The sequence below is a fragment of the Lasiosphaeria miniovina genome, assembly GCF_030549165.1.
Source record: "Lasiosphaeria miniovina strain SMH2392-1A chromosome Unknown B0T26scaffold_3, whole genome shotgun sequence".
Lineage (NCBI taxonomy): Eukaryota > Fungi > Ascomycota > Sordariomycetes > Sordariales > Lasiosphaeriaceae > Lasiosphaeria > Lasiosphaeria miniovina.
Window position 1 is genome coordinate 3,083,443 of NW_026848222.1, and position 22,745 is coordinate 3,106,187.

General features: G+C 54.5%; 8 protein-coding genes across 8 annotated transcripts; 5 read left to right on the forward strand and 3 right to left on the reverse strand.

The window, feature by feature from the left end:
- Positions 1-692: 692 nt before the first annotated feature.
- B0T26DRAFT_602712 (velvet factor-domain-containing protein) lies at positions 693-2,015 on the forward strand (the record flags this gene model as incomplete). Its single annotated transcript, XM_060435768.1, has 1 exon — positions 693-2,015. A coding segment is annotated over one exon (1,323 nt), but the record flags the coding sequence as incomplete, so codon positions are not given.
- A 2,443-nt stretch (positions 2,016-4,458) lies between these two features.
- On the reverse strand, positions 4,459-5,613 carry B0T26DRAFT_641055 (uncharacterized protein; the record flags this gene model as incomplete). Its single annotated transcript, XM_060437289.1, has 2 exons — positions 4,459-5,282; positions 5,400-5,613. The coding sequence occupies 2 exons, from the start codon at positions 5,611-5,613 to the stop codon at positions 4,459-4,461; spliced, it is 1,038 nt and encodes a 345-aa protein (XP_060298439.1).
- Positions 5,614-6,211: 598 nt separating this feature from the next.
- Positions 6,212-8,008, forward strand: B0T26DRAFT_702991 (uncharacterized protein). Its single transcript, XM_060441653.1, has 2 exons — positions 6,212-7,060; positions 7,118-8,008. The coding sequence occupies exons 1-2, from the start codon at positions 6,372-6,374 to the stop codon at positions 7,593-7,595; spliced, it is 1,167 nt and encodes a 388-aa protein (XP_060298440.1). The 5' UTR covers positions 6,212-6,371; the 3' UTR covers positions 7,596-8,008.
- Positions 8,009-9,394, forward strand: B0T26DRAFT_702994 (triosephosphate isomerase). Its single transcript, XM_060441654.1, has 4 exons — positions 8,009-8,305; positions 8,408-8,478; positions 8,556-9,161; positions 9,242-9,394. The coding sequence occupies exons 1-4, from the start codon at positions 8,268-8,270 to the stop codon at positions 9,265-9,267; spliced, it is 741 nt and encodes a 246-aa protein (XP_060298441.1). The 5' UTR covers positions 8,009-8,267; the 3' UTR covers positions 9,268-9,394.
- B0T26DRAFT_702997 (thioredoxin-like protein) lies at positions 9,395-10,276 on the reverse strand. Its single transcript, XM_060441655.1, has 3 exons — positions 10,173-10,276; positions 9,987-10,069; positions 9,395-9,911 (listed from the first exon to the last, which is right to left on the reverse strand). Exons 1-3 carry the CDS (start codon positions 10,209-10,211, stop codon positions 9,620-9,622), a joined length of 414 nt encoding a protein of 137 aa, XP_060298442.1. The 5' UTR covers positions 10,212-10,276; the 3' UTR covers positions 9,395-9,619.
- Positions 10,277-10,583: 307 nt separating this feature from the next.
- Positions 10,584-12,336, forward strand: B0T26DRAFT_641679 (U1 small nuclear ribonucleoprotein of 70kDa MW N terminal-domain-containing protein; the record flags this gene model as incomplete). Its single annotated transcript, XM_060437365.1, has 4 exons — positions 10,584-10,845; positions 10,940-11,067; positions 11,159-11,264; positions 11,546-12,336. The coding sequence occupies 4 exons, from the start codon at positions 10,584-10,586 to the stop codon at positions 12,334-12,336; spliced, it is 1,287 nt and encodes a 428-aa protein (XP_060298443.1).
- A 1,431-nt stretch (positions 12,337-13,767) lies between these two features.
- B0T26DRAFT_644478 (ribosomal protein L10-domain-containing protein) lies at positions 13,768-14,680 on the reverse strand (the record flags this gene model as incomplete). Its single annotated transcript, XM_060437633.1, has 2 exons — positions 13,768-14,389; positions 14,490-14,680. 2 exons carry the CDS (start codon positions 14,678-14,680, stop codon positions 13,768-13,770), a joined length of 813 nt encoding a protein of 270 aa, XP_060298444.1.
- A 3,414-nt stretch (positions 14,681-18,094) lies between these two features.
- On the forward strand, positions 18,095-22,239 carry B0T26DRAFT_749904 (P-loop containing nucleoside triphosphate hydrolase protein; the record flags this gene model as incomplete). Its single annotated transcript, XM_060445162.1, has 2 exons — positions 18,095-20,538; positions 20,607-22,239. 2 exons carry the CDS (start codon positions 18,095-18,097, stop codon positions 22,237-22,239), a joined length of 4,077 nt encoding a protein of 1,358 aa, XP_060298445.1.
- Between the last annotated feature and the right edge of the window lie 506 nt (positions 22,240-22,745).

A 22,745-nucleotide genomic window follows, 5' to 3' on the forward strand; every position in this document is an offset into this window, starting at 1 on the left:
CTATACCAGACCCGCCCGTCGAGAGCCGAGTCTTATATGCCGGCTTGTTCCTGCACACCCGCACACCCGCCCACCCGCCCACCCGCACCCCACAGCCCACAGCCTGCAAAACCACGGCCAGCCAAGCTGCTTCAAACACACACAGGCCATAAAGAAGACGGCGTCTCCCGGCTAGCTCCTCTCGTGAAGCATACCTACCTACCAGCAAAAGCCCGTCGTTCTCCTCTCTGCTCGGCTCTTGATCCCGAACTCTCAAACATCTCGTTCGGCCACTTGTGTCACACCAACATCGTCCAGCTGGCTGCCCTCGACCTCGGAATCCATATGTACCCGCAGCTACCCGTACATACCACGCACCGCTGTCACGGAGCCACGACAGCCACCAAACATCCTAAGCCTTGTTTCTCACTCGTTTGCTAGTGGCTGGGACTATTAGTGTGCATTTGCTTTGGCGCTATTTATCTCTTCCACCCCCTTCCCGCCGTCCTAGCACCCGGACTTTGGGATTTGGATATCTGTAACCGCTCAGCACCAGCGGACAGGTCCACCTGCGGGTTTCCGTCACTGTATAGTTGCTCGCATCTGCTGGCCAAGCACAGCGGCCGTCCTGAGCACAAGACTGACTGGGTGACTGGGTCCGTAGGACTGAATCACTTTAATTGTTTGCTACTCCCCCCTGGTCAACTCACCCAATGTCTGCGGTGGTCGAGCTTGCCCCCCACAACTTTGCCCGCCACTCCATGCTGGACGGTATGGCTCGACAACATCATGGCTATCATGAGGCCTATGCCCCACGAAATGCATACTATCCACAGGAACAGCTTTCCCAGCAGTCATCGCCGCAGCAGCAGCCACGCCTGCCGCCTATGGCTACCATGATGGCGGCCGGTGTGCCGACCCACGCTTCTGCGTTGCCGAGTGGTCGTGACACACCATATTCTGGTGGGAAGCCGGGATACTACTCTGATTATGCGACGCCATCACCCGTGGGCCAGACGCCCCCTCAGCTCCCAGGCCCAAACAGTGACCCTCACTCGATGTCGAGGCGGCCGGTTGATATTCGCCGCTCCCCAACCTTGTCATCAACAGCCAGCGATAGGTCGTCTGTTGACGAGGTCGCTCAAGAGCTGCGGTTAAGGCAGATGAATACTCTACGTGACCACCACGTTCAAGCACAAGTCCCGCGCCCGTACCATCACCAACAGTCCCCGCACTCCCGGGGCGACTCGTTCCATTACGAAAGCCCTACCTCACAGGTCATGGCCAAGCTTCCTTCTGCCTATCCGTTAGGGCCCACCAACCGCTCTGCTCAGCTACCGCCACCACCCAGTCCGCCGAGGACGTCGAGCGCTTCTCCGAGGCAGGAAACCAAGTCGATGAGCATCTCGAACCTCCTCAGTTCAGACAGCGGCAACGGGTCCGGGCAACAGATTCCGCTAGCGGCAGATTCCACGGCATCGGAGTACCGGATTTCTGTCAGGCAACAACCGTATGCCGCGCGCAGCTGCGGTTTCGGCGAACGAGACCGCCGTGTGATTGATCCTCCGCCCATTGTACAGTTGACTATTCATGACGAGACGCTCAGCCCAGATGAGCATAGCCGCCGCCTTCGTCACCAGTTTAGCGTGCTCCACTGCAGTATTTGGGACGAGACAGGCGCCAAGGACATGAGCAGCATGCCAGAGGACTTTCGCCAGCAACGCCGGCTCATGGGCACCCTCGTGGCGAGCCCGTTTGTCGGTCTCGACGAGAAGAACCAAGAAGGGTGTTTCTTCTGCTTCCCAGACCTGAGTTGTCGTACGCCGGGCTCGTACCGTCTCAAGTTTGCTCTGGTTGTGCTAGACCCAGCCAGAATGCGGACCGGAGACAAGTCGGCCATACTAGCTTCGGCTATGAGCGAGCCATTCCAGGTGTACAACGCCAAGGACTTCCCCGGCATGACGGCTAGCACTCCGCTCACCAAGCGGCTCAAGGAGCAAGGCTGCCTGATCAGCATCAAGAAGGGAAACGAGAAAGTGACGTCGTCGAATGGGCGCGACGACAGTGTGGAAGACGACGAGGAAGAGGAAGAGTCCAAAGCCAGGCCGCGCAAGAAGCAAAAGCGGACCGCAGCCTGACTCTGGTTTCTCATGCATGTTAACGACGAAACGGCCTTTTCTTTCCCTATCATTTGGCGGTGCCCTTGCTTCTTCTTTCCACGGCGTTATCAACAAAAGAATGGCGGCCCACAGAACAAGCTGATTATAAATTGAGTGGCAGCATTTTTGGATTTGCAACCTGCGATCTACGAGCGAGCGATTGTCTTTTCTCTTCTTTTCCCTTCTTGGCCCGAAGGGCTTTTTGTGCGCGGGTCTATAATGTTTTGTCTTCTTCGTTGAGCAGCAACGGAGCGGGATAATCATCTTCTATTTACTATTATTCACTATTATATACCCCCTTTCTAGGTAAAATATTTTTAACGATGGCGAAGAATCTGATGGGAGATGGAACACGGTTTATTTCTTCTATTTTCTTGGGCTGGCATATGAATTTTGGGAAAATCTTTGAAAAGGCGAGGAAGAGTGGAATGAATGGACGAATTCGCAATGGCTGGATGGGTCGAGATGGGCAACAAGAACCAAAAAGAATGATGGAAATATTCTCTCTCCGGAAGAGCCTTAGACTTTTTTTATATTTATATTTTATATCTTTCCATGTCTTTTCTGTTTTCATTTTGTTCCCTCCGTGTTGTCCCGACCAAGGAGAGATGGGGATGAGCGGATAGTCGGAGGGAGGTAAGCAGGGAGGTTATGGCCCTAGAGTCTGTTGTCCTTCTCAGTCTGCACATATCTCGTGTTGCTTTTTGGATACGCTCGCTGGGTGCTGCGTGAGCTCATCTGCCTGCTTTTTGTTTTGGAATGGCAAGACAATACGGGCAATGTGGCCGGTGTTGTTGATGCTGCTGCTGCTGTGTGCGCATACAGGCAGGATAGGAGAGAGATCTCTAACTCACACCCTGCGAGCAATAAATGACCAAGGGGGGGTCTAATTGTCTGCTACAAAACGTACTTATTGTCAAAAAATGCTCGAGAGGCAATTGCAATGGCAAGATGGCTTGGTGGGGGGGAAATGAAACCCGAGCTGCGTGTATGTGTATGGTGTGTCGAGGTGTATGCGGTGCTTTGCTCGTGTGTGCATGTTTCTGTGACACCTCCCTCACCCTCTCCCCACTCCAGCCAGCGTGTCGTTTGCGTGTGCGTCCTGAGTGAATACCTCAGGTAGTTAACTGGGGACGGGATGAACCCGGAGTGTTGGTTTGGGTTATTGCCGCTTTTGCCAGCTTCACTCACTTCATCACACACGCTTGACGGGTTTTGCATGGCACTGCTGTCTCGCGGTCTCGGTCTCGGTCTCGCTCTGAAGCTTGCTTTCTCGGCCTTCCTCTCTCCCCCCTTTTGCCTATATTTTGCAAGACAACTCTTACAAAGGGGCATGGAAAGAAAGACAGGCAGAAAGGAAAACGAGAAATGTCTTTCTCGTCATGGGCGAGCACTAGCCAATGGGCGTGAAGGACTTGGGGGGGAGGGACCCGTCAAACTCTCAGCCGCTTGCGTCTGACCGAGCGGGCGGTATGCTGTCGATCTTTTTTCCCTCTCTGTCGATCGCCACATTTCCTGTCTTACATAGAAGAAACTACACACCCGACACCACTTACTTACTACCTTAGGTACAGAAGGTACTTACGACGGTGCCCAGCCCGCTGTACATACATAGGTATACATTCACACAAAGCAGTTGGTGAACTGGATTGACTGGGTTTTATTGGTCGCTGCCAAGTAAGTCGGTGTCGGTCGACTAAACGTATGGAACTAAGGTACGGAATAGGTAGGTAGGTGATGAGTGGGACCGCGTGCTTTTCTAGTGTAGAGACAAACTTCACCGTCGATCGTGCTGCTGCTGTGCGACCTGCAGAAAGAAAGAAAGAAAAAGAGAATATGGGAGGAAGGACAGCAGAAAACGGACTGAAATACACGCCCAAAAAGCACCCGGGGTCTTGCGTACATGGAAAATTGGATGCCGCAGATGGATGACCCGACTCGATGTCTCTGGGCCTCCCAACGGACCGACGGCGAACCTCGTTTCCCCTGTCTGATATCTCAGTCAAAGTTCCAGACGCCATGTCCTGGTGCCCATCCCATTGCGTGGCTCGGTTTCCCTGAAACATTTTTTTTCTCTCTCTCTCTCTGTCTGTCTTTTCGGCATGTCTCTCGTGCTGCTGTGCTAGGACGAGGAAACAAAGTTCCTCGTGCCCCGCAGTTAAGGTAGGTATACAGTGTACCTAGAGGCGAAGAGACACGATGGCCCCCTCCCTCACCCTCGCAGCTGACAGTCAAACAATCCCGGTGCGTTATTTACAAGACTGATTCGGATTATACAGAAATGCACTGCTGTACAATACATACAAGGGCCTGATTGTGATCAGTCCTGTTTTGCGGGAGGATCTTTAGAGCGCCCCCTAAGAAGGTCGGCAGCCATTTCAGGTTGTCCGGCGACACGGAGCCATTCGGCCGCGTGTTTGACTTGACGCCTCAACTGTAAGAAGCGACTGAATGGCATGAACCGTTTCACGCCCACGATCTCTAAAATTCTGTTGGCCTCGGTCTGCGCGAGCAGAAAACAGGTACGTGGGTCGCCTGTTTGCCCGACTTTGAGAATGCACTCCATTCTCTCAGGCGAGTTGACCGGCAGCATCTTTGCAAGCTCCAGACATGCCATTTCATTGTCGAGCTCGAAAGCCGCGACCCTAAAGGCGGCTTCGGCCGGCTTGAGGATGTTTTCCTTGAGCAGGATGCGGCCGCGTCCTAGGTGGCAGCTGGCTTCCAGATCCCACCTGGGCAGCCTCTTTTGGCCTGCCGATGTCGCCGCGGTCTCGGGGCTGCTGTTGAGGCTGGCCTCCGCCTCCCCATAGACGAGTGCCTGGTCGAAGAACTGAAGGGCCTTGTCGTCGTCGCCGATGCGGCGGAGCATCATACCCTGCAGAGTTAAGGCGTTGAGGTCGCGCCCGCCGCTGCCTTGCAGGAGCTGCCTGAAGCGCGGCTCGATCACCTTGAACAGCTTGGCTTGCGGCCCATTGTTGAGGTCTTTGGTTTGCAGCAGCATGCGGTAGATGACCATGGTGGAAGGTCCGTAGCCAAGGTCCGACGCCGTCTCGAGCATGTGAAAGCCTAGCCGCTTCTGCCTCGACGAGCCAAAGAGCTGGAGAATGGCGGTATAGTGCAGCGTGTAGTTGTCGATGCCGTGTTCTGCGTTGGAAAACAGGGGCTTGTCAGTTCACCGCTCCATCTATAGCTGGCGACCATTCTTCGCGAAGGAGGCGAGAATGCCGGCCGGCTTCTATTGGGGAAACCAATACTACGCACCGGCTTTGAGCTTCCCCTTCCAGGTCGAGCCCCTCCTGGTGGCCAGTGAGCAGTACGCTATCGTAGTGTTGTAGCATTTGTGGCCAGTCAGGCCCTCGGGCAGCTCTTCGGCAACGCGCTGCTCCCAAAACTCCAGCGGAGAGACGTCGACGGACATGAAGAGCAGGTCGTCTTCAACGCTGGATGGACTTTTGTGCCTTTTCGGGCTATGCATCATCAGAGGAGCACGTTTGAACTTTGTGTAGAGCCGAGACTGTGACGAGGCCGAGGACTGCAGCAGCAGCCTTTGGCATACAGCACGATGGCCGGCAGCCAGCAATGCGCCCGTCGCTGGGCTACCAGGGTAAGACAGCTGCACAAAAGATGCTGCTGGTGCAGGCGTCCGAGCCGGACGCCATGCCGCCATGGCGAAAAGGGGCCTGAGTGTGGACTATGGTGGGTGTGGATGGATGGAGTGATTGAGTGATTGAGTGACGGAGTGATAAGGAGGACAAGCTGAGATCAGAATAGCATTCTTCTTTCACAACAACGGAGGGCGTCAAGCGCCGCTCCTTTTTATCCTTAGAGATAAAGTTGAGAATAGGCCAAGATTCCACAGAATACCGATGCGAGCGAGCGTATATTTGGGCCAAGTAGTGTTCCGTACCGTACTCCGCAAATACCGAAGATTAGGTTAGATGTAAGTTGAATTGCCAGGCATTGAATGCTCGACGAGTGACGTTGACGGATGCTCTCGAAATTCTGTCAGGGGTTTGGACGAAAAGCGGAGCCGGATCCGGGGTACAGCCAATGGGATCCCTTGTCGGGAGCTCGACCTCGAAAAAAACCGATCCTCAGAATCCAAACGCTCTAGCTCATCAAAATTACACCAAAAATTGTAAAAACTGCCATTTGCAACCACGCAAAAGCTTGGCCTGCCACACAGACGCTCATCGGACAACTTCGCCTTCTGGCCCTCAGGAATTCGTAGATATGGCGCCTAGAAAGTCGCTGCGGAAGGTAGCGCGGCAGCCCGAAGTCATTGAAATCTCGTCAGATTCCGAGTCGGCGTCATCGGCGGATGAGGCCCCCTCGGCAGAAACCCCCACCAGACACAGCCAGGATGGCGACAAGCAAAAATCCCCAAGGGAAAAGGGAATTACCGATGGAAACGAGCAGATGGACAACATCTTAACCTCGCCTGCGAGCGCAAAGTTGCCAGTTCGTGTTAAGGACACGGGCTCTACGAGACACAGGCACGTCAGCATCGAGATCCCGCTGCCAACTTCGTCGGTGCGGTCCAGGGACGATGAGATCCTGGACAGCGGCGGGGGAAACGAGGAAGTCTTCAAGACGCCTCTGCATGTGAGGAAGCACATCACATTCGACAGCGATGGTGAGGAGTTCGTCACGCCCATAGAAGCCCCGTCCAGGAACCCCCTCGAGCGCAGTCTCGCCGCCAAGGCTTCAGCAGCGAGGGCATCTGCAGTCAAGGCACCGCCAGCCGGAGCACCACTAGCCAAGACACCCGGTGTCGAGGCAAAGGAAGTTGCGCCGGAAGCGGACGAGGATGATGAGAGCGACAACGACAACGACGACGCGCCCCCAGAAGCTATCTCTTCACATGCCGCTGAAACACAGCTGGCAAAATCCGTAGAGGCTGCCGCAAAGGCTGTAGAGAAGTAGGCACTTCTAAATATCCGTCAAGACGTGGCCCTAGCCGCTAATATGAGTTATAGACAAGCTGCCGCGCTTAAGCGCAAGCGCAAGGAGCGTGATGCCGTCTTCAAGGGACAGGCTGAAGAGAGAAAAAGCACCCAGAAGAAGCTAGCCACCCTCCAAGAAGGCGAGGTGGATTCAAAGCCACAGGATTCGGCGTCGTCCGAGAAGTGGAAGAGGGCATTGCCCAATCTACTTCCCCTAGAGCTGCTAGAGTCGGACGACGAAGATGACAGTCCTCAGCGGCCCAACTCTGCCGTCGACAGCAAGCCCAAGAGAAGGAAGCTTGGTGCCGCCGCCGAGCGGAAACTGGCCTACGGAGCCAAGGCCCCACGAGACCAAAAGGTGGGATCGACAGTGTTTAGAGTCGTGGCAAACCGCGGAGACGAGAGTTTGGCGCCCAGGCTCAAGAAGGTCACGATGCATGTCAAGGAGCAGCTCCTTAAAAGGCATCGAGTGCCTCAGGCCAAGGGCGGATCTTTTGTCAAGAGTCGGTAGACGGATCGTGGCTGCTCATGAGAAAAGCATTCGACGCGAACCTTCTTTCCGACCGGCCCAAGGACCGGAACTCATCGGGCAGTTGCATTCTGTCACCTGGCATTTGGATCTCGGCCTATAGGGTGTGAAGACAGGGCAACCTCGATTCACAAAATGCACGCGCTATCTTGTGGAAGGCATTGATTCTATGCAGCGTGTGATGTTTTTTAGGATTGCAACATAGGTTTGCGAGACAGTATTGATGGGCTTGGAGAACAAAATTTGGCGGTTCGCATCACGGACCGGGATGGGCTAGGATCTGACTAGTAGTAAAATGTACTGGGGACATAGCAACGAGCATGAGAAAGAGTTATGTGTCATTTTTTATAAGTATCATTTCACGGGATTGGGAAATTTGACATTTGACTCGCAAGCTCCTTCCAGATTTTGTCCAGCAGCACTTGCCAAATGAGGTCGGCTCACCTGCGAGTCGCCTGCACGTGTGGGTGGTTCGGGCAGTTCCACGACCGGAGCTTTTAGTCGCGCACATCTCATCCCACTGCTCCGGTCTTGCAGAAGAAACCTGCAAACTTTCCATTTAATACCTCTCACCACTCCAAATCTTCCGCTCAGAGCCCATTTTACTGCTGCTATTCCTCTCCACCACCATCAATCACATCAACACCGCCCAACATGGCTCGCAAGTTTTTCGTCGGCGGCAACTTCAAGATGTATGTTGAACCTTCGCGGGGCAGGGCCTTATTTACCCCGCCATGCCCACACCCCGCTGTGAATCTCGGAAGCTCATGGACGGCTGCTTAACTGCCTAACAGGAACGGTACCATCGAGTCCGTCAAGTCGATTGTCAAGAACCTCAACGATGCCAAGCTGGACTCCAACGTTGGTATGTCAAGACCGAGAAACTTCTCCGGCTCTGTACTGCCCCCGGGATAACTAACATCCGTTCGTCACTGGTGGCAGATGTGGTGATCGCCCCTCCGGCGCTCTACCTGCTTCTCGTCCGCGAGCACCTCAAGCCCGGCCTCGAGGTGGCGGCGCAGAACGTGTTTGACAAGCCCAACGGCGCCTACACGGGCGAGATCAGCGTGTCGCAGCTTAAGGACAGCAACATCAACTGGACGATTCTGGGCCACTCTGAGCGCCGGACCATCCTGGGCGAGTCGGACGAGGTGGTGGCGTCCAAGACCAAGGTCGCTACCGAGGGTGGCATCGGCGTCATATGGTGCTGCGGCGAGTCGCTCGAGGAGCGCGAGAGCGGCAAGACCATCTCGGTTATCGAGAAGCAGCTGGCTGCCGTCAGCGCCAAGATCGGCGACTGGAGCAAGGTCGTCATTGCCTACGAGCCCATCTGGGCCATCGGCACGGGCAAGGTCGCCACTGTACAGCAGGCCCAGGAGGTGCACGCCTCGATCCGGTCCTGGCTCAAGGCCAACGTCAGCGAGGACGTGGCCAAGCAGACGCGGATTCTCTACGGAGGAAGCGTCAACGGAAAGAACTGCAAGGAGTTAGCCAAGGAGGAGGATATCGACGGCTTCCTCGTCGGCGGTGCCAGCTTGAAGCCCGAGTGTGAGTTTCCTCCCTTCCCCTTCCCCTTTCGCCTCTGCCAAGCCAAGAGGGGACGCAATGGCTAACCCGCGTTGCAATAGTTGTCGACATCATCAACGCCAACTAGTAAAGCACCATCCGAAAATGGGCCAAGGCCGAAGCCGCCTAGGATAATGCCACGGGATCTTGCAAACAAGAGGGAACAATGGTCAAAAAATTATGGATAGAGACGAGAAACGGAATCATTTGATACAGTCGCCCTTCAATGCAACCACATCCCCATTTCCCGACACTCAAATTGCCGCCGTGACTGCCAGTTTCTAGCTAGAGCATGCAGTGCGAATCAATATCCGGTTGATGCACGCCACCAATAGTTACAACGCTGTCCCGACCTGACAACCCCAAGCATGAGAAGTCGACAGAGGTAACCTAGTATATTTGTACGATGTGGTCCATGAAGCCCACCCCTATACGCCAGGCTATACCCGCATACCATTGCCATGGTAAGGACTCCAGATGCCTCGGACGCTCTCGTTGATGCTCTGAACCGGCTTGGTAACCTTCTTCAGCTTCTCCCCGCTCGCGTCTCTTAGAAGCTCGACCTTCTTGAGGATTTGTAGAGGCTCTAGATTCCGCACGCAGATAGCCTTGTCGCGGCCGTTGATATAGTGTCCGATGATGACGGGATGTTTTGACGGTCGAGGGGAGACGGTGAACTCGATCTGGGGATGCGCGGCCGCGAACTTGGGCAGAATGGACTTGATGAAGCCACTAGAGAAGCGAAGGGGTAAGTAATGAGCTTCCTGCCAGAAGTGTTTCTTCCCTAAAGAAGCTGGGTATCCTTACTTCATGCCCTTGGAACTGCCGGCCCAGTCACAGTAGTGGAAGTCCATCTTCTTGCATTGCAAGATGAAGGCGCCGAGCCCGTTCTAGATGCGTCGGCGGTAGATGGTTAGCTACTGCTTGGTTCCCACGCGGCCGCCCGCAGCATGAACGGAATAAGGGGGGAGGGCCATAATCGTGTGTTCTTACTCGGCCGGTGGTAATGCGATGTACTGCTTTAACCCCCATCGTCGCTGCTTCGACGAGCCGTCATAATCTGAACAGCAACTTTCGCCGTGGTTGGCCAAGGCATTAAGACCCCTAAGTTGAGCGCCAGAGAAAAGATCGCTGCACGTGATTCGCCAGAAGACATGGCGCCCACTTTTCTGTTCCTATTGTTCGCTAGCGCGTGCACGGAGCATCCAAGTTTCCAGCTACTTCCTGTTGGCGAATCCTTAACCTTGCACCACCCGCAGTTCTTTTCGCAACGTCGCGTCTTTTCCACCCCTCGCGTTAACTATCAGTCGGCATCACCATTTTTCGCGCAGCTGATAGCGCATTAATCCCGAAGTTGCACAAGTGCAATACGAAGAAGACAAGGCCGAAAGACGTCCTGCGAAAATGACGGACAAGCTTCCCCGCGAGCTTTTGAGCCTCTTCGCGCCGCGCCCGCCCCTGCGATGGGTGCCGCCTATCGACGCCGCGCCTGAGCTGCGCAAGACGACCCCAATCACAGGTCTGGCCCAGTTTCTACCGGCAATTGCCCAGTATGAGCAGGAATACGAGTACCGCCCGACAGAGAGCTGGCTCGAGAAGCGCGATCGTTTGAAGCTCGAGAAGGAGCGCGCTCTCGAGAAGCTGGCCAAGGAGGGCCCGACTGACTGTAAGCACATCACCCTCTCCTCGCATCACCCCGCCATTTCCTCCACCCTCGTTTTATCTTCCACTTTGGCTTGCAATGTGCTGACAAGAAATAGACAACCCGCATGAGGACCCCAACATTCGTGGAGATGCTTTCAAGACTTTGATTGTGGCGCGCCTTGACTACACAGTTGATGAGCGTGATCTGGAGCGCGAGTTTGGCCGTTTTGGTCCCATTGAGCGCGTAAGTACACCACCCTCCGCCGCCCTGGCTTTCCTGGCCTCTCCATGTCGGAACCATCACGAGAGATAGACACTGACCTGTTTAATTCCAGATTCGCATCATCAAGGACACTCATGCCGACGAGAAGGGAAACAAGAAGCGTAAACCCCACCGCGGCTATGCCTTCGTCGTGTTTGAGCGCGAGAAGGATATGAGAGGTAATGCTTTTGTCATATCTAACCTCCCAGACCCTCTTCATCTTCTTGTCCTGGCCGCTGCGTATATGCTCAGGCTGTTTCTTGCCTACGGACATCATTGCCCTCAAGCTTGCCTTTTGTCCAGGGTAAAGATACTTAATGATATATCATCCACCCTCCCCTACCTCCTTTCTTCCCCTCTTCTATATCCCAAGTCACGCCTCGAAAAGGTGATTTTCGTGTGTTGAAAATGGTAAGGCGTTAACTAACACAACGCGCATCTGGCGCATGCGCGAATTTAGCTGCTTTGGACAATTGTAACGACATGCGCATCAAAGATCGTCGCATCAAGGTTGACGTTGAGAGAGGCCGAACCGTCAAAGGCTGGAAGCCTCGCCGCTTTGGCGGCGGACTTGGCGGAATAGGCTATACCAAGGCCGTCGCACCATCTCGACCTGTTGGTCCAGGTGGCTTCGGCGGAGGCTTCCGCGGCGGCTTCGGTGGCGACCGTGGCGGCTTCAGAGGACGGGACCGCGGATTCCGTGGTGGGGGTGGCGGTTTTGCTAGTGACCGTGGTTTCCCCCGCGGCGGCGGCTTTGGCGGTGGCCGTGGTGGCGACCGTTTTGGTGACCGCGGTGACCGCGTCTACGGTGGCGCCCCCAACGGACACACTTCTGGACCTCCCAATGCTCCCAACGGTCCTGGCGGCTTTGGCGGCGGCCGTGACTTTGGCGGCGGTGCCCGCGACTTTGGCAACCGTGATGACCGACGTGACGGTGGAAGTCGAGGTGGCGGTGGGTATGGTGGCCGTGACGCCGGTGCTCGCTCATATGATGATAGAGCGGCGAATCCCTTCCGCGGCGGAGCCGAACGCAATGCTCGGCAAACCGGCAGCAATATGGAGCCCATTCGGCCTCGTGAGAATTTCCGCGATCGAGACGGTCCTCGGGATTCCGGCCCTCGTGATGGCAGCTCTCGTGATGGTGGTGGATATCACGGAAGCCGCGACTACGACCGACCCAGAGAAGACGACTCGCGCAAGCGCGGCTACGATGGCGGCTACGAAGACCCTAGAAAGCTGCGACGATACTAGCCAGACTGTGCCAACGTCTTGTGGGTGGGTATCAGTCCTATTCTTCACTTTCGTAATCACGTCCTTCCTTCCCTTTCGACATCGAGGGTAAGCCGAACCATGCCATACCTGGCAAGCCGCAGATGTCCCAAACTTGGTGCCAGCAGACTTCATTTCCGCCAAGGTAATCCGTCGGCCGCCCGTTTGCCATCTGTTGCACTCACGGATTAAGGCCCCTTGTTCAGCCTGTCTTTGCGGTCTGTTACACCTTTTTCTCCGCGACAGAAACCACTTATTAAGTGCCGTGAGCACTTACCAATGCCCCCTTTCCATTTTTTCGACTCAGCCCTTCGCCCAGAGAAAGACCGTCGGAGAAGGTAATTTTTTTTCATGTCTGTATTTATCATCGCTTTTTTCCTTACTGTACAAAATTGTAAGCGTCGTGGTTGGTCGAAGGGGGAGAAGAATCAAAACTCGCAGCGGGAAGGCAGGGCACCAAAACTAGGTAATAGCGTAGGTATGCAAAATGAAGATTCGCACTGAAAGGTAAGGTCAGAGGTAAGAAACTCTTGACTGTTTGCCGCTGGCCTCGGGGAGGTGTTGCTTCGGTATGTGAGCCAAGCCAGCCAGATACTAAGGATGTCCCATGTCGCTCGCTTTTGCTCATTTGGCCGAGTGGAAAGTAGGCCAGATAGACCAGGTACGCACAATCGAATTCTATCAGCTAGCAATTCCCTTGGTGTGCGTGTGTGTGTAAAGTAGAGGCTAAACTGTTGTAGCTGTTTCTGAGACGGAGATGGTTGGTGTACTCTGTAGCTAGCTTTCCTTTTCTTTATTATTTGGAATCAGATTTCTGAAAAGAGCAGTTTATTTAACCTGTTTGTTTTGTGCACCCGTCTTGCTGAGACAGAAAGTTATACTCTTTTCTTCTGTTCACCTTTTGTTACTATGCCTGGGATACAAAAGAGCAGCAATGGAAGAATTAGATCAAAGTTGCTTCTGAAGCCCTGAGTGTAGTTTTACACTCATTGCTACTATCCACGGATTGGATTGTATGTGTATATTTATTCGTCTACTCTAGGAGCGACTTCCACGGTTAGATTCACACTGTATGTGTTTGGTACTAGTACTCTATCCACGCATTCACAGACAATTCTCAGAGACTAGCATGTGTTTCAAGAAGCAACCAGGCGTGCTGTGCAATTTTACTAAATATTCTTTTTGTCTTCCTCTCAAGACGCCTGTGACCTATAGCCCGGAAACCTCCCCATCGAGAGTACATAGAGAAAACCTAGCTGCCCACATGGATGTAGATAGGTAATGGTATCATGCAATAACCCCACTTTACCGTATGTGCAAAAACAGACGAGAACCGAATAACAGAGTGTGACGTGATGTGAGAGTGTGAGTGTGGTGAGTATCTTTTTGTATTTTGTTTTTGGTTAGTATTGTCTATATGTTGTCATCATCGTTATTTTCATCATTATCCTCGTCCATCGCGTCCGCGGCACTGGCCTTCTTGGAGGCAGCTGAAGCAACAAGAGGCGGGGCGGTCAGCTGGGTGACCTCGCCCGTGGAGGCGCTCCAGTAGGCCATGAGCTGGACCTTGAACTCGCTCATGCACACGCTGAAGAGCTTGAGCAGGCGTGTCTGGCGCGAGTCGAGCACCTCGCCCTCGCGGCAGACGGTGTAGGGCTCGGAGCCGGTGCCGTCCTCGTCGCCGAGCACGACCTTGCCGCGGATCATGCGCGTGGGCATGCCCAGGCGACGCAGCTCGGGCTCGAGCGAGTGCGACACGGGCACGTCGTTCTCGACGGGCACCTCGCCGCCCGTCGAGTACAGCACGCCCGGAGCAATGATGAAGGTCTGCGTCGCTACCGTCCCCGCCCGCGCAAAGTCGACCTGCGTCAACGACTCGAAGTACGACTCGATGGTCGCCGGCTCCCGGTTTGTGAAAATCAGGCCGACCGTCCCCGACAGGTACGGCGCTAGCTTGTCGATGCCCTCGGCCTGTGCATCCTCGGGCGTCGAGCCCAACGCCCGCGCCGTGAGCTTTGTTTTGCCGAAGAAGAGTCTGAGTAGTGCGCGTGTGTCAGTCGCTTGTTTTTGTCCCAACGCCTTTTTCTCCGAATCCTGCGACCCGAAGAAAAAGGGAACAGGAGGGGAAACCTTACCGGCAGTCGCTCAGCTCCTGTCGCACCGTCTTGAGATAATTGTTCCGCATGTTATCGACGCTGAAGACGAAGCAGTGCTGGTACTCGGGTATGCAGGCGCGAATGTTTTCAAAGAGCTTCTCCTTATTCTCGCGCGTCTTCTTGGTCACCTGCGTCAGGTGGTAGACCTTGGCTCGTTTTGACTTGGGCATTTTGCCGAAGTGTGTGGTGTTGTTTGGTGAGAAAGGTGTTTACTAGATCTTGGGAGTTCTCCTGTTGTATCGTTGAATTGTTTTCGATTACGGCGATATCGAATTGGGTTCTGGCGACAGCGATGACTACCCTCTGTATAAACTGGTGTTCAGTGGTATGGATGACTTTTTTTTCTAGGCTTTCTGCCGTGGGAATTTTTGGGCGGTGTAGCATCCCCCTCCCCAGACCGCCTATCGATAAGCACCGCCCTAATAAGCTAGGTGGTCCCCGCAACGTACCCTCTGGACCTAACTTTGGGCATCGGTAAAACTTCCTCATCATCCAAAAGTTTTAGCAAATACAGAATAAGAGCTCAATATTTTGAGCGGCCTAGAGAGAGAAAGAAGCCGAGTTGTCTTTCGTTGGCTAGATTTTGAAAAGGAGTGGATTTGGACTGGTAGTTTTACTGATGCCGAAACTTGGGTCCGAAGGAGATGTCGCCAGGTCGCTAGACCAAGTTGCAAGTTCCTTAGTCAAACGCTCCCTGGTAAAAGACGGGTGATTCACAGAAGTTTCTTCGGCGAGATTATGCAGCAATCATATCATGACAATGTGCAGTGAAAGTGTAGGTTGGTGTAAGCAATATGGCGTAAGTATGCTGAAATTGATGATAATTGAAAGCGCCCTATTATGGAAAGAGCAAACCTAGTTTCGAACACTTTGAATTAAAACTGCCAATGATGGGTTGAAGTACGGAATATGGAAGGTACTAAACACTGTATCTCAAATCAATTGTCCTCACCAACAAGCCGTCAGGTTGAAACTCAGTTGCACCAATCAGCTGGGCATAGGTTTAGAAAGCCCCGGCGAGACGAGTCCATGGTGCTGGTGGTCCAACAGAGGCCCTTGTCTGCGAGGATCACTCTCACGCCGTCAGATGCTTAGCTAAAGCTTAATCCGAAGTCTTTTCTCCGAGCCTCCTTAACCAACACTGCCAGTTTTACCTTCCTTATTTGCGCTGGCACGCCTCCCGGCGACTAGCCGCTGCAGACTCGAATCATGTTTTTGAACGCAGATTCCGAAGGATCGCGCATCTGACACCCCATGCTAGCGGGTCTTTTCGGGCTGCCGTAGTCGCCGTTGAGCCGTTTGTCACCCACAGGATGACTTGCTGGGCGTTGGTACAGACGGCGTCACGGTGCAGATGTGCCTTACCTACTAATGTAGGGAATACGCTCACACATTAGTGTTGCTAACGCCGACACTATGCATGTTGGATGGGAGCAGTAAGGTTTACTTGGTGGTACGTGGCCCACGGCTGTCTTCCGTCACTCATTGTTGCCTATGACAGACCTATTCTAGGTGACGACGACAACGTGCATTCACAGGCAGGACAAGTGTCTACTCTAGGAGAACATGTTCAATACTGAGACCATTCGTAGGGCTGCGGCCCAGATGTGGCATGAAACTCGAACCATGGAGTTGGATTTGGCTTGACTGAGCCGCATGGCGACAAGAGCCTTGGCCTCAGGCTGATATTGGCCATCGAATCAACGCCGCTGCCGGAAACTAGATCCTGGATTTCAATCGCTAGGTCCTTGTGCGTTATATTAACATGCATATCAGATGTCTTTCATTTTCCGGGCTCGCAATGCCCTCACAACTGCTGCCGCCAAACTGTCGACAAACTGCCACCCGATTTCAACATCTGCCAACCTTGGGGGCAGGGAAGAAGTGGAAGAACCAAGTTGGGTGGGCACTGGCTGGACACGCGCCGCCTGCACCTCCCGCAGTGTTTCCGCCGCAGGTGTCTCGGCTCCGAGGAATAGGCGGCGCAAGCCTGGGACGAGTTCTCTTGCCTCGCATTTGCTGCTTGCAAGGCCCGTATCGGGGATTTAAAGTGTCCGACCACCGACGGCTCAAAACTTCGAGTGGCGGATGAGTCAGTGGCCGGTCCGTCCACAACACATACGAAGGCGTGCGCTATTGGCCGAAGAAATTCCCGATGTGGGAATATGCGGTGAATCAAAGAAATTCTGAAAACGAAATGCTGACGGCCGGGGTTATTGTGCGAGCAGCCTCGCACCGTTCCTCGGGTTCACATCCACGCCCATGCGGGCCATTAGTCCAGTTGCGGGGTGGCTTGGCGTTTTGGCAGGCGCAAGGCGATGTTGACCCATCGTTGCTGGGTAATCTCCGTTCCTGGCAAGTGGGTCCAATACAGTAGCAGGTGGCTCCTGGCTGCAGCAGAGAACTTTTCTCCAACGCGTATCCCCAACCGAAAGAAGAAGAATTGGAACTTTTGAGAAGCGGGTGGTGCACACTGCACACGATAGCGGTGCCGATGCTGGCCTGGTTTTCTAGTGGCAACCTGTCCAAGGCATGTCTGAGGTGATATGTGCATACAGATAGTTTGACCTACCTTACCCTCCATCGTACGTATTACACGTGCAGTTGCTGTCAATTCGTCGTGGGCTCGATTAGACACGCGGGCCGGGTAGGTACAGCACCTATCGGGTTTTAACTCGAACATCGACGCTCCCCTGTCTTTCCCCCCGTCGAGCTACGAAGTAGTATCCGTTGATGGGTAATCGGCAACAGTCTCTTCTATATCTGTCCACGCACTTTGTATGTACCCCGTCCGGTACGGAGTTAACTGTGCCTACTGCCTGCCTACCTTACCTGCCCTGCCTGGAACTTGGACTAGGATTTGGGCCTGGGTAGGAAGTCGAGGCTCGGGAGACGCTAAAGACCGGCTGGTAAACGCCGGCGCGCGGTCTCTTGCAATAGTCCGGGCGGAGGACGGCTCACCCGCCCGATGCGTGCATCGCATTCCAGGCCAATCGCAACCATATTTTGGAGCAGTCTTGGTGCTACCTACTTAGTGCCCACTCCCGCCAGGCTAGACATGCATATCATGGTTGAGCCTTGTTGTGCGCTTGGATTCTAGTCCAGTTAAGTACTGTTCTGTACCTGCCCAGACAAGCCAGCCCGCCCTATGAATACATTAGTCTAGGCCAAACAAAGGTCCTATCCCGTCCATACCTTGCCTACTACCTACGTAGCTTTTCTCTCCCCAAGCCAAGACTGACTACTTAGCTATACTACGTCGTTGATCTCTCTTCTCCCTGACCCCTTCCTCGCTCGTCCTCTTTCTTGTTGTCCGCTTTTGCCTTGTTTCGCCCTTGACAACTAGGCAGTATTTTCTACTTACTCACTTCTCGACTCTCGTTCAACACGCACATTTCCTTCTTATTACCCCACTTCCGCGTTGTTGTTCTCGATAAAAAAACAAGCATTGGACCCTGGGCTTGGCAGCCTGCCTTGGACTCAACAGCTCGGCATCTTAGTCGGCTACTCGTCACCTCTCCATCTCTCGAATAGCACACATTCGACAGCTTCTAGAGAGCACCCCGGCTTTGGCGACAGACGCCATGGCGGGCAGCCTCTCGGAAAAGGCGCCGTCGCCCTCGCCTACGCCTGAGGCCAAGGCCGCGCCCTCGCCTTCCAGCCGCGCCTCGAGCCATGGCAACTCGACTGACGATGCGCCTACTTTGGGCGCAAACCACAAAAAGGCTACCGGGTCCCTGAACCCCCTCGACCTCGAAAAGGCCGATAGCAAGGTTCTGGTGGCCTCGAAGCCCACTGACGACGACCCCTTCAAACACCTCCCCGAGAGCGTGGCCAGGGTCCTCAAGGACCAGGTCTTCACGCCCACCGTCAAGATCGGCATTGCTACCCTCTACCGCTATGCCTCGCGCAACGACCTTCTCATCATGGCCGGCTCCGCCGTGGCTGCCATCGCCTCGGGCGCCGCTTTGCCCCTGATGACGGTCATCTTTGGAAATCTCCAGGGTACCTTCCAGGACTACTTCCAGTTCAAGCTGTCGTATGACGACTTCACCGGCCAGCTGGGTCACCTGGTGCTCTACTTTGTCTACCTCGCCATTGGCGAGTTTGTTGTCACTTACATCGCTACGGTCGGTTTCATCTACACGGGCGAGCACGTCAGCGCAAAGATCCGCGAACATTACCTGGAGAGCTGCATGAAACAGAACATGGGATTCTTCGACAAGCTTGGATCTGGCGAGGTCACGACGCGCATCACGTCCGACACCAATCTGATCCAGGACGGCGTCTCCGAGAAAGTTGGCCTAACCCTCGCAGCCATCGCCACCTTCGTCACCGCCTTCATTATCGGCTTCATTAGTTACTGGAAGCTGACCATCATCTTGTTGAGCACCGTCGTTGCCCTGCTGCTGGTAATGGGCGGTGGGTCGAGGTTTATCGTCGGCTCCTCCAAGCAGAACATCGGCGCGTACGCTGAGGGCGGCACCGTCGCCGACGAAGTCATCAGCAGCATTCGCAACGCCGTAGCCTTTGGCACCCAAGACCGCTTGGCCAAGCAGTACGACTCGCACCTTGCCCGGGCCGAGGGCTTTGGATTCAGGGTTAAGGGCGGTATCGGCGTTATGGTAGCTGGCATGATGCTCATCCTATACCTCAATTACGGTCTGGCCTTCTGGATGGGGTCGCGTTTCCTGGTGGACGGAGAGGTGCCCCTGAGCAAGATCCTGACTGTCATGATGAGCGTTATGATCGGCGCTTTCAACCTCGGCAACGTTGCGCCTAATATTCAGGCCTTTACGACAGCTATTGGCGCTGCGGCTAAGATCTACAGCACGATCGATCGCGACTCTCCAATCGACCCGTCCAGTGAGGGCGGCGAAAAGCTCGAGCATGTTCAGGGCACTATTCGCCTCGAGGGCATAAAGCACATCTATCCCTCGCGCCCTGAAGTCGTGGTCATGGACGACGTTAGCCTCGTCATCCCCGCCGGAAAGACTACAGCCCTTGTCGGCGCATCTGGCAGTGGCAAGTCAACGATTGTGGGCTTGGTTGAGAGGTTCTACTCGCCTGTCGAGGGATCCATCTACCTGGACGATGTGGATATCTCGACGCTCAACTTGCGCTGGCTACGCCAACAAATTGCACTCGTCTCGCAGGAGCCAACGCTATTCGGCACTACCATCTATGAAAATATTCGCCACGGGCTGATCGGTACCAAGTGGGAGGGCGAGAGCCCCGAGAAGCAGCAAGAGTTGATTCATGAGGCTGCACGGAAAGCCAACGCACATGACTTTGTCTCCTCGCTTCCCGAGGGCTACCAGACCAATGTCGGAGAGCGTGGTTTCTTGCTCAGTGGCGGCCAGAAGCAGCGCATTGCTATCGCCCGGGCTATCGTATCGGATCCCAAGATCCTCCTGCTCGACGAGGCTACGAGCGCGCTGGATACAAAGTCTGAAGGTGTAGTCCAGGCCGCGCTGGAAGTGGCCTCGGAAGGTCGCACCACCATCACCATTGCCCACCGCTTGTCAACCATCAAAGATGCCCATAACATTGTGGTCATGTCTCAGGGCCGTATTGTTGAGCAAGGTACTCACAACGAGCTCGTCGAGAGGCGCGGCGCGTATTACAACCTCGTCACTGCACAGGCCATCGCAGCAGTCAACGAGATGACCGCCGAAGAGCAGGAAGCTCTTGACAGCAAGGAGGAGGAACTTCTTATTCGCAAGGCTTCCACCCAGAACAAACAGCCCGAAACTAGCGGCGCTGCCAGTTACGCCAACGACCCTGACGACGATATTGCGGCTAAACTGAACCGCTCAACAACTCAAAAGAGCATCAGCTCCATGGCTGCCGCAGGGCGGCAAAAGGAAGAACCAGTCAAATACAGCCTCTGGACACTAATCAAGCTCATTGCGAGTTTCAACAAGGAGGAATGGAAGCTCATGTCAATCGCCCTCATCTTTTCCATCATCTGCGGTTTAGGTAACCCGACCCAGGCCGTGTTTTTTGCCAAGCTCATCAGCTCACTGTAAGTGGCGCGACCTCCCAGTTTTCAATGCCGGCTGGTTATAATCGCATACTGATAGAGCATTTCAGGGGTGTTCCCATCAACGACCAGACGATTCCCCAGATCCAGTCCGACGCCTCCTTCTGGTCTCTCATGTATCTGATGCTGGCCATTGTCATGTTCATTGCCTTCGCCACGCAGGGCATCATCTTCGCAAAATGCAGCGAGCGTTTGGTCCATCGCGTTCGTGATCTGTCTTTCCGCACCATGCTTCGCCAAGACGTTGAGTTTTTTGACCGTGACGAGAACTCGGCCGGTGCCCTCACGTCGTTCCTGGGTACCGAGGCGACGCAAGTGGCTGGCCTTAGCGGTGTCACGCTTGGAACATTGCTCATGGTTACTACGACGCTCATCGCGGCCTGCACCGTTGCTCTCGCCTTGGGCTGGAAACTGGCGTTGGTTTGCATTGCAACCATGCCCATCGTCATCGGCTGCGGCTTCTTCCGGTTCTGGATGCTTGCGCATTACCAGCGGCGCTCGAAACGCGCATACGCCGGCTCGGCAAGCTTTGCTTCGGAAGCCATCACGGGCATCCGCACTGTCGCATCGCTCACGCGTGAGGAGGACGTGCTGCGGCAGTACAAGGAGTCGCTCGCGATCCAGCAGCGGGCAAGTCTCAAGTCGGTGCTCAAGTCAAGCACTCTGTACGCGGCGTCGCAGTCGTTCATGTTCTTGGCTTTTGCTCTTGGTTTCTGGTATGGCGGCACTCTGATTGCCAAATTCGAGTACAGCATGTTTCAGTTCTTCGTCGTATTCTCGTCTGTCATCTTCGGCGCCCAGTCTGCCGGGTCCGTCTTCAGCTTTGCGCCCGACATGGGCAAGGCGTCCGAGGCTTCCCGCGAGCTCAAGACCCTCTTCGATCGCAAGCCCCTGATCGACACGTGGTCGACCGATGGCGCAAAGGTTGAAGCTGTTGACGGCAGAATCGAGTTCCGCGACGTGCATTTCCGGTACCCGACCCGGCCGGAGCAGCCAGTCTTGCGCGGCCTGAACCTGACCGTCTCTCCCGGCCAGTACATTGCGCTCGTTGGCGCGTCCGGGTGCGGCAAATCGACCACGATCGCACTCCTAGAACGCTTTTACGACCCGCTGGCGGGTGGAATCTACGTCGACGGCAACGAGATCAGCAGCCTGAACGTTAACGAATATCGTAAGTTCATTGCCCTGGTTTCGCAGGAGCCTACACTATACCAAGGAACAATCAAGGACAACATTCTGCTTGGCGCGCCGCACGAAGTCTCGGACGAGCAGGTCGAGTTCGCATGCAAGGAGGCCAACATCTACGACTTCATCCTGTCGATGCCTGACGGCTTCAACACGGTGGTCGGGTCCAAGGGCGCGTTGCTGAGCGGCGGGCAGAAGCAGCGCATCGCCATTGCGCGTGCGCTCGTGCGCGACCCCAAGATCCTGCTCCTCGACGAAGCCACCAGCGCGCTGGACTCGGAGAGTGAGCACATTGTGCAGGCGGCGCTGGACAAGGCGGCCAAGGGCCGGACCACAATTGCCGTGGCTCACCGTCTCAGCACCATCCAAAAGGCCGACATAATCTACGTGTTTGACCAGGGCCGCATCGTCGAGCACGGCACGCACACGGAGCTGATGAGGAAGAACGGACGCTATTCCGAGCTAGTCAACCTGCAGAGCCTTCAGAAGAATAGGTAGTCTGGGTCTGGTCTCGGGAGAGCATATGTTACTTCTTTTTGTTTCTTTTGTTTTTTTTGGAGATATCCTGGCATAGGACGGCGTTAATCTCTGGCAGTCCTGGAAAACACTCGCCTCATTCTTAAGTAGGCTACACGATCTGGTACGTACTTATTCCACATAGAAGTTTCTAGACTTGAAGTTTCATTTGTCTTTTTAGAATAGTTGTTGTGGAGGTTTTGCCATGTAATGTAATTAATTACTTCGGTAACTTTCGTGTATTGAGTTACATGCCTACGTAACAGTCTGGCGGGCAACTACAATCCAATCCCTAGAAGCTTGCCCTACAAGGTAGAGGGGGCCAGGAACCCATTCTTGGGATCCAAAAACGGGTCCCTCTTTCCCCCTTGTTAGTGTATTCCGGTTTCTTTCTTTTTTAACTCTTATTTTTTTTTTTTTTTTTTTTTTAAAAAAAAACGGTCGTGCTCACAAACGGAGGAGTCCCCACTTCTTCTTTGATCGGCAGA

Excerpts from the sequence above, each read along its gene's own strand:
- B0T26DRAFT_702991 (XM_060441653.1), top strand. The coding sequence starts at position 6,372 with ATGGCGCCTAGAAAGTCGCTGCGGAAGGTAGCGCGGCAGCCCGAAGTC. Across the intron at positions 7,061-7,117 it reads GCCGCAAAGGCTGTAGAGAA|ACAAGCTGCCGCGCTTAAGC; the intron begins GTAGGCACTTCT and ends TATGAGTTATAG.
- B0T26DRAFT_702994 (XM_060441654.1), top strand. The coding sequence starts at position 8,268 with ATGGCTCGCAAGTTTTTCGTCGGCGGCAACTTCAAGAT. Across the intron at positions 8,306-8,407 it reads GTCGGCGGCAACTTCAAGAT|GAACGGTACCATCGAGTCCG; the intron begins GTATGTTGAACC and ends ACTGCCTAACAG. Across the intron at positions 8,479-8,555 it reads CAAGCTGGACTCCAACGTTG|ATGTGGTGATCGCCCCTCCG; the intron begins GTATGTCAAGAC and ends CACTGGTGGCAG.
- B0T26DRAFT_702997 (XM_060441655.1), bottom strand. The coding sequence starts at position 10,211 with ATGGGGGTTAAAGCAGTACATCGCATTACCACCGGCCGA. Across the intron at positions 10,070-10,172 it reads ATCGCATTACCACCGGCCGA|AACGGGCTCGGCGCCTTCAT; the intron begins GTAAGAACACAC and ends CGACGCATCTAG. Across the intron at positions 9,912-9,986 it reads GGCAGTTCCAAGGGCATGAA|TGGCTTCATCAAGTCCATTC; the intron begins GTAAGGATACCC and ends TCGCTTCTCTAG.